Source organism: Arachis hypogaea, chromosome 16 (assembly GCF_003086295.3).
Source record: "Arachis hypogaea cultivar Tifrunner chromosome 16, arahy.Tifrunner.gnm2.J5K5, whole genome shotgun sequence".
Lineage (NCBI taxonomy): Eukaryota > Viridiplantae > Streptophyta > Magnoliopsida > Fabales > Fabaceae > Arachis > Arachis hypogaea.
The window spans coordinates 48,125,352-48,134,000 of NC_092051.1; the positions used below are offsets into that span (position 1 = coordinate 48,125,352).

General features: G+C 44.1%; 2 protein-coding genes across 2 annotated transcripts; both read left to right on the top strand.

Annotated features, from left to right (window-relative positions):
• Positions 1–2,593: 2,593 nt before the first annotated feature.
• Positions 2,594–4,201, top strand: LOC140180120 (zinc finger BED domain-containing protein RICESLEEPER 2-like). Its single transcript, XM_072220516.1, has one exon. The coding sequence runs from the start codon at positions 2,594–2,596 to the stop codon at positions 4,199–4,201; it is 1,608 nt and encodes a 535-aa protein (XP_072076617.1).
• Positions 4,202–5,149: 948 nt separating this feature from the next.
• Positions 5,150–6,964, top strand: LOC140180121 (uncharacterized). Its single transcript, XM_072220517.1, has 2 exons — positions 5,150–5,917; positions 6,221–6,964. Exons 1-2 carry the CDS (start codon positions 5,150–5,152, stop codon positions 6,962–6,964), a joined length of 1,512 nt encoding a protein of 503 aa, XP_072076618.1.
• Positions 6,965–8,649: the final 1,685 nt, after the last annotated feature.

Below are 8,649 nucleotides of genomic sequence, written 5' to 3' on the forward strand. Positions count from 1 at the left end.
CGGCCTCATTAAGCGCATCCTCATAGACACCGGTGCTGACTCGAATATCATGTTCCGCAACGTGTTCGACGCTTTGGGACTGCGGGACGCCGACCTGAAGACCCACCAGCACGGTGTCGTAGGGTTAGGCGACCACTTCATTAAGCCAGATGGCATAATCTCTTTGCCGATATCAGTAGGACACGAGCAGGGACGAGGCTCGACAATGGCCGAGTTTGTGGTTCTGCGTGACTCCACAACCTACAACATCATCCTGGGGAGGAAGACCATCAACGATCTCGGGACAGTAATCAGCACGAAGATGCTGATAATGAAGTTCGTGGCTGACGACGGGTCCGTGGGATCCATAAAAGGAGATTTGGAAACGGCAGTCGCCTGTGACAATGCTAGTCTCTCCTTAGGGAAGAAGTTCAAGGAAGTAGCAGGAGTGTTCCTCGCCGACCTAGACGTGAGAGTCGAAGACAAGCCCAGACCCGAGCCGGAAGGGAGCTTGGAAAAGTTTAGAGTCGGGACACGAACGAGAAGTTCACCTTCATGAACAGAAACCTACCACACGAGCTGAAGGGGCCCCTAATGGAAATGATCAGGACCAACGGTGATCTATTTGCATGGACGCCAGCCGACATGCCGGGAATAGACCCCCAGCTCATGTCACACCACTTGGCCGTGACGGCAGAGGCCAAACCGGTAGCCCAAAGGAGGAGGAAGATGTCACAAGAGCGAGCAGAGGAGGTGGCCAGGCAGACGGCTAGTCTCCTCGAAGCAGGATTTATTCGAGAACTTGACTACTCGACGTGGCTGTCGAACGTAGTCTTAGTGAAAAAGCACAATGGAAAATGAAGGATGTGCGTAGATTACTCTGATCTCAACAAAGCATGCCCCAAGGACTGCTACCCCCTACCCAACATCGATGCACTCATCGACGCAGCGGCGTGATATCGATACCTAAGTTTCATGGACGCCTACTCTGGCTATAACCAGATACCGATGCACCGACCTGACGAAGAGAAAACAGCGTTCATAACGCCGAGGGGGATATATTGCTACAAGGTAATGCCATTCGGCCTGAAGAACGCCGGGGCCACTTACCAAAGGCTAATGAATAAGATATTTAGCGACCTCATAGGCAGGACGGTGGAAGTCTACGTGGACGATATTCTGGCCAAGACCACTCGCTCTGAGGACTTCCTAAGTGACCTAGGAAATGTGTTCGCGGCCCCCCGACAAAACGGCATGAGGCTCAACCCCCTCAAATGTGCCTTTGCCATGGAAGCTGGGAAGTTCCTAGGATTTATGATAACCCAAAGGGGGTGGAAGCTAATCCCAAAAAATGCCAAGCGATACTCCAAATGAGGAGTCCGGGCTGCGTCAAAGACGTTCAGAGACTGGCAGGAAGGCTCACCGCGCTATCTCGCTTTCTTGGGGCGTCGGCAGCGAAAGCCCTGCCCTTCTTTAACCTGATGAGAAAGGGGATAGCGTTTGAATGGATTTCGGCGTGCGAGGAAGCGTTCAATCACTTCAAAGAGATCCTTGCAACATCACCTGTACTCAGTAAGCCCGAGGTCGGAGAACCGCTCTACCTGTACCTAGCCATAACAGAAGAAGAACTGGCAGCGGCTTTGGTGCGGGAAGAAGGGAGAGCTCAACAACCAATTTACTTTGTGAGTAAAGCACTGCAAGGGGCAGAACTGAGATACAGCAAGTTAGAAAAACTAGCACTAGCACTCTTGACCTCTTCCCGCAAATTGCGGTTGTACTTCCAAGGTCACCAGGTGGTCGTGAGTAGGGCTGGAAGTGAGTCAAGCCAGCTCATGAGCCAGCTCGAGCTCGACTCGATAATAGCTTGATAAGCTGAGCTCGTGAGCTGGTGAGTTGAGCTTGAGCTTGGAATTGAGCTCATAAATTAAATGAGCCGAGCTTGAGCTTGGATAAGCTTAGCTCATTAGCTCCTGAGCTAGCTCGATTATACATACATATATATATATATTTAATCTATATTTTAATATTATATATACACATTAAAGTAATAATATATAATTTTATATATATATTTTGATTTATTCGTCAATACAAAAAAAATTGTGAGTTCCCAAAATGAATTTTTATCAAGTTCCTAGTTTCTATTTTTTAGGGAACAGAAAATATAATTAATTATACGGTCTACTCATTTGGATTTTTAATAAATTAGAAACCAAAAGACAAAGATATCTAAAAGGATAAATATCATGAAATATAGTATGGCGGTACAGAGCACCTTTATACAAATCACAAATCACAATGGTCATTGGTCAATGATAATGAACAGAGAGAACCAGAGAGGAGGAAGAGTTTTTCCCAAAAGAAAATCTCTTGACTTACAGTGAATCATTGATTTACTTCATTCTCTCAAATAGCGAATTGGTTTGTTCATCGATCAATTTTGAAAAATTCGATTACTTTGAAGTCTGATCTTTCTTGTTCTGGGAATCAATTATCAAGTTATATTTTTTATGCTCTTTCAATTTTTGTTTTTCTCTTTTGTTGATTTTTTTTAATCTTTAGAGTTCTTTTTTTATTGATTGTTCAACACATTTATTTTTCTACTGACAGTATCATGGAAATTTCTGAACTTGAAAATCAATTGTTACTGTCTGCTTCAAATGAAAGCGCAAATAATAGACAAAATGAAGAAGTACTTCTTCCTATTGATGGAATATCATCACCAGAAATACAAGTGGAGCTTGAAGCAGAAGCATTAGACAAAAATGAAGGAGAAAATCAAAGTAGAGAAGATGAAGAGGTAGAAGACAATGAAGATGAGGGTGTTATTCACAAAAATAAAAGGAAGAAAACCTCCTTTGTCTGGCAACATTTTAAAGAAGTGAAATTGTCTAATGGGGTTGTGAAGAATCAATGTGTTCATTGCAAAAGAAAATATGCTATAACTGACTCAAAAGCTACAAGTCAATTGAATAGGCATTTGAAGAACAATTGTCCTAGCTACAGAAAAATGGTGTTGGCAAAACAAAAAAAATTGAACTTCCCTCAAAGCGATTCAGCAGAGCATCCAAATGTCATTAGTCCTATGTTAGTAACTCCTGGTGGAAAGTATGATCATGCAAGACAAAGAGAAGCAACTGCACATTGGTTAATGATGCACGAGCATTCATTCAGCATTGTTGAAGAATTTGGTTTTTCATTGATGATGAAGTGCAATAATACAGCTTATGAGAAGATTGGTAGAAAAACCCTGAAAAGTGATTGTCTCAAAGTATATGAAGCTGAAAGGAAGAAGTTAAAGGCAAGTTTAAAAGATGTGAGTAAAATCAGTTTAACTACTGATTTATGGAAATCACAGAACCAGAAAATTGAGTGTATGGTTATCACAGGTCATTACATTGATACAAATTGGATACTGCAAAAACGAGTTCTTAGTTTTGTTCATGTTCCTCCACCTCGACGTGGTGTTGATATTGCAGATGCCATTTTCAAATGTCTTATTGAATGGGGTATCGAATCAAAGATTTATTCTATATCTGTTGATAATGCATCCTATAATGACTCATGCTTAAGGACATTGAAGGACATGATTTCAAGGCATAGAAAATTGCTTTGTGGAGGAAAGTTGTTTCATGTGCAATGTTATGCACACATCTTAAACTTACTTGTTCAAGATGGATTGGGGGAAATAGCAGGAACAATTGAAAATATACGTGAGAGTGTGAAGTTTATCAATCAGTCTGAGGCAAGGTTGCGTACATTCTCTGAGATTGTTCAACAATTGCAACTTCCTGGGAGAAAATTGATTCTTGACTGTCCTACACGATGGAATTCAACTTATCAAATGATATCTACAGCATTGCACTTTAAGGAAGTCTTCCCTCGATTCCAAGATTGTGAGCCAAATTATAGATATCTTCTTGACCACGAAGAATGGGATAAAGTTGAAAAAATAGCTGAAGTTCTACAAGTGATCAATTGTGCAACCAATATCATATCTGGAAGTGAATATCCTACTGCCAACCTTTATCTTGCGGAGGTATTTCGCATTAAATTAATTTTGGATGAAGTTGTTAATAGTGGACCTTTTTTCATCAAGGAAATGGCTGCCAAAATGAAACTGAAGTTTGATAAATATTGGAGTGAATGTAACCTTCTCATGGCTATTGCTACTGTTTTAGATCCCAGATGCAAATTGACAGGTCTTAAAATGTGCTTTTAGCAGATATATGGGCAAGAAGCTACAAGAAATATGACATTGGTGCATCAAATCTTGACAGAAATGTATCAAGAATATGTCATTCTATCCAACGAGCAAGAAGAATCAACTTCACTGAGTGCAAGTGGCAAAAGTAGTATCAACTCTACAATACAAAGTTCAAACTCCTCACAAACTGGGTGGTCAATAATGATAAATTTTGTAAAGGATGAAGAAGCAGTTCCAGCTTTAAAATCTGAGTTAGAGACTTACTTGGATGAACCAAAATATTTTCAAAGAGAACGTGATGTAACTAGCTTCAGTGCTTTAGAATGGTGGAAGGTAAATCGTGGAAAATATAGGATATTATCTAGAATGGTAGCTGATGTTCTTGCTATTCCAATCTCAACTGTGGCTTCAGAGTCAATTTTTAGTGCTGGTGGAAGGGTAATTGATACATTTTGATCCTCACTAAGTCCGACTACATTTGAAGCTTTAATTTGTGGAGGAGATTGGCTTCGAGTTTTTTATGGCCTAGAAACAAGTCTAAGGTTGAAGATAGCTATGTGGAGATTACATTACCAATTTAAGTTGTCAAATAAATATTTAAAACTTGATAGCTGATAACTATAAGATGTAATGTTTTAAGTTTGTTAAATATATGGATGCATTGTTTTTTATTTTGTTATATTAAAATTATAATTTTTTATATAGAACTATAGATTATGTTCCAGTTATTTGAGCCAAGCTCGTGAGCTTGAGCCAGCTTGTGAGCTTTCCATGAGCTGAGCTTGAGCTTAAGAAATAAGCTCGATTGTTAATGAGCCGAGCTGTGAGCCAAGCTCAATTTTTGTGAGCCGAGCTTGAGCTTTGTCTGGCTCGGCTTAGCTCGGCTCACTTCCAGCCCTAGTCGTGAGAACGGACCAGGAAATTTGTCAAGTGCTCCAAAAACCCGATTTAGTAGGAAGGATGATGACCTGGGCCATCGAGCTATCTCAATACGATTTGAGATATGAGCCTCGACATGCGATTAAGGCACAAGCAATGGCAGACTTCCTGGTGGAAGTAACAGGAAACCCGACCGAGGAAGCGTGCACATGGTGGAAGCTCCATGTGGACGGAGCCTCCAACCAAACGTCGGGAGGCGCAGGAATCATCCTGGAAAGCCCTGCCGGGTTCATATACGAACAATCAATCAAGTTCAATTTTCCCGTATCAAACAACCAAGCGGAATACGAGGCCCTTCTGGGCGGCTTGATCTTAGCTCGGGAAGTCGTGGCTACGAGGTTGGAAGTGTTCAGTGACTCACAGGTCGTTACCTCGCAAGTGAACAGAAGCTACCAAGCCAGGGACTCGCTGCTGCAAAAGTATTTGGAGAAGGTCAAAGAGCTGGCCAAACAGTTCGAAGAGGTCACAGTCCAACACGTTCCAAGGGAAAGGAACACACGGGCAGACCTCCTATCTAAGCTAGCGAGCACGAAACCAGGAGTCGGCAACAGATCCCTCATTCAAGGAATGATAAAGGAACTGGCAGTCGCCCTCCACCTGACAAAGATAGGCCCCTCATGGATGGACCCCATCACTAACTTCCTGGAAAACGGCAAACTCCCTGAGGACGAGAAGGAAGCTAAAGTGCTGAGAAGGGAGGCAGCCAGATATGCGATCATACAAGGCCAACCATTTAAAAAGGGACTTAGCCAGCCTTTACTGAAATGCCTTCATCCCGACCAAACGGACTACGTACTCAGAGAAGTCCACGAGGGATGCTGTGGTCACCACATCGGGGGCAAAGCCCTAGCAAGAAAGCTCATCCGAGCTGGATATTACCGGCTGTCGATGATGGTCGACTCGAAAGAGTTCGTAAAGAAATGTGTCAAGTGCCAAGAGAACGCCAACTTCCACAAAGCACCGGCGACCGAACTAAACCTACTGACGTCCTCTCGACCTTCCGCACAATGGGGAGTCGACCTACTAGGACCCTTTTCGGTCGGCCCGGGACAAGTTAAATACCTCATAGTCACTGTCGACTACTACACCAAATAGATAGAGGCTGAACCACTGGCAAGCATATCCTCAGCCAATTGTCGAAAGTTCATGTGGAGGCAGGTGATAACTCGATTCGGCATCCCAGAAGTCGTCATCTCTGACGACGGGACACAGTTTACCGAAAAGAAATTCGTGGAGTTCCTCACCGGCCTGGGTATAAAGCAGAAATTCTCCTCAGTAGAGCACCCGCAGACAAACGGTCAAGTTGAGGCCGCAAATAAGGTCGTCTTGCTGGGCCTCAAAAAGCGGCTGGACAGCAAAAAAGGTGCATGGGCTGACGAACTTGCCTCGGTCCTCTGGTCCTACCGAACAACCGAGCAATCATCCACAGGGGAAACTCCTTTCCGCCTGATGTACGGGGTGGACGCAATGATACCCGTAGAGATCGGCGAGCTGAGCCCACGATTACTTCTGAAGGGAGTAGAGGAAGCGGTAGAAAAAGACCTGGTAGATGAGGCTAGGGAGGTGGCCCATTTGTCAAAAATAGCACTAAAGCAAAGAATGGCCTTGTGCTACAACTCTAAAGTACTTAAGAGGGAATTTGAGCAAAACGACCTTGTCCTACGGCGTAACGACATCAAACTACCGACCCAAGGAGAAGGTAAACTGGCGGCGAACTGGGAAGGCCCCTACAGAGTCAAAGAAGTGATCGGCAAGGGCGCATACAAACTGGAGAAGCTCGATGGAAGGGAGATCCCGAGAACTTGGAATGCAGGTAACATGAGAAGGTTTTACTCCTAGCTTAAGCGCGCCGGCCAGGCGATCTAACGAGCTTAATCATTTACCTTTGTACCCGCTATGGTAATAGACTTGTTTAATTACTGATTAGTGTTTACTTGTCAAAAAATTACCTCTCTATTATTCTTTTTTCTTTTTTTCCTACTTACACATCACAAGACAAGAAGTTCCACAACGTATTAAACTGAACCACGATACGGCATCCCAGGACTGATCACCCCGGGAGCCACCTAAATTAAAGCCACAAAAATGGCTACAACGATAGCAAGGCCACGACATGGCTTCGCCGAATTACCAAAGCGACGGTAAATAAAAACGAGCGGAAAGCTCACATTGACAAAACGATAACGAAACAAAACGAAAATGCTACCAGACAAGCAAAGAAGATGATAATCACAAGCTAACCAAGCGACTCTTAAAGTATAACAAAGTAAACTTCACAAGTTCTACAACAAAACCACAAATCCATAAAAAAGCGTAAGGTACAAGAGCTCATTTCTTTGGCATATCAACAATCTTGCCATCCTTGATTGTCTTGAAAACCCCAATTGCCGACGTGTCAAAGTCGGGAGCCACGATCTTCACCTGGGCCTTAAGGGCCTCCTCAGTCATGAAGATTGCATTCTTTCCCTGCTCTCTAGTCACCTTATGTTTCTTCTTGAGCTCCTCAACCTCAAATTGAGCGGCCTTAGCCAATGAAACGGCCACGTCACGTTCTTTCTCCAAAGCCACCACCCGACCTTGCGCGGCATTAAGCTGGCTTTCCAGAGTCATCTCCCGCTCAGTTAAACGGGACACGGTGTCATTGGAGGCCTTCAGCTTCTCCTCGGCAGACGCAGCTTTCTCCTCAGTAGCCTTAAGCTTTTTCCCCGTCTCGGACAGCTGCTCCTGAAGCATTTCAACTTGAGCTTTGAATTCATTATTGGCCTTGACAGCGGATTCGAGCTTCCTGCGTAGCGACTGCATTCCCGACAACTCGAATTCAGCCTTTCGAGCTATTGCGGCCCCGCGGAGGAGGGTACGATACATCCACCTCGCCTGCCCCGCAAGCTCGGTGCCAAGGAAGTGATCCTCTATGCCGGGAAGCAGCTACAAATCTATGAAGGTCCCAACGTCGAAGTTTCGCTCTATTACGGTGAGAACCCCTTCAGGACTAGAGGATGCCCTCTACCTTTTGGGGGTGTGGATAAGCTTCAAATCATCATCCTCTTGCTGAGTGGAGGTCGAGTGCTCGGGGCCGGCCGTTTCCTCACGAATAGGAGAAACGCGCGCCCCGTCAGAGTTTTTATCCGACGTCCCGGTGTCACGGGGTGATGGCATCGCCTGATCCTTATTCTCAGGAGGGTCCTCTGGTTTTCTGTCAACCTTCTCAGCTTCCTCCTCATCGTTGTCCGCCAAGAAAGTCTTATACAAGTCCTCAAGCCCTGTCACTGAGGCAGACATATCCACTGCAACAAACAAATAAGCAAGTTAGTCGTGTAACTGGCATAACCAAGTAAGGCAATAGCAACGCAAAAAATAAAAGGCAAAATAACTCACAGATATAGTTCCTGGCGACCTCCCGGTCACCCATCAAAAGGTGGGGGTTCACATGATTCTTTCCAAAAATAACCAACAATACATCGGCAACCTTTTTGTCCACAACGGACATCCCCTTATAAGTCACCTTAATAAAAGTATTGGATCTT

Coding starts and splice junctions, on each gene's coding strand:
- LOC140180121 (XM_072220517.1), top strand. CDS start 5,150: ATGACCTGGGCCATCGAGCTATCTCAATACGATTTGAGATATGAGCCT. Junction 5,918..6,220: donor ATCCCGACCAAACGGACTAC/GTACTCAGAGAA, acceptor TACACCAAATAG/ATAGAGGCTGAACCACTGGC.
- LOC140180120 (XM_072220516.1), top strand. CDS start 2,594: ATGGAAATTTCTGAACTTGAAAATCAATTGTTACTGTCTGCTTCAAAT.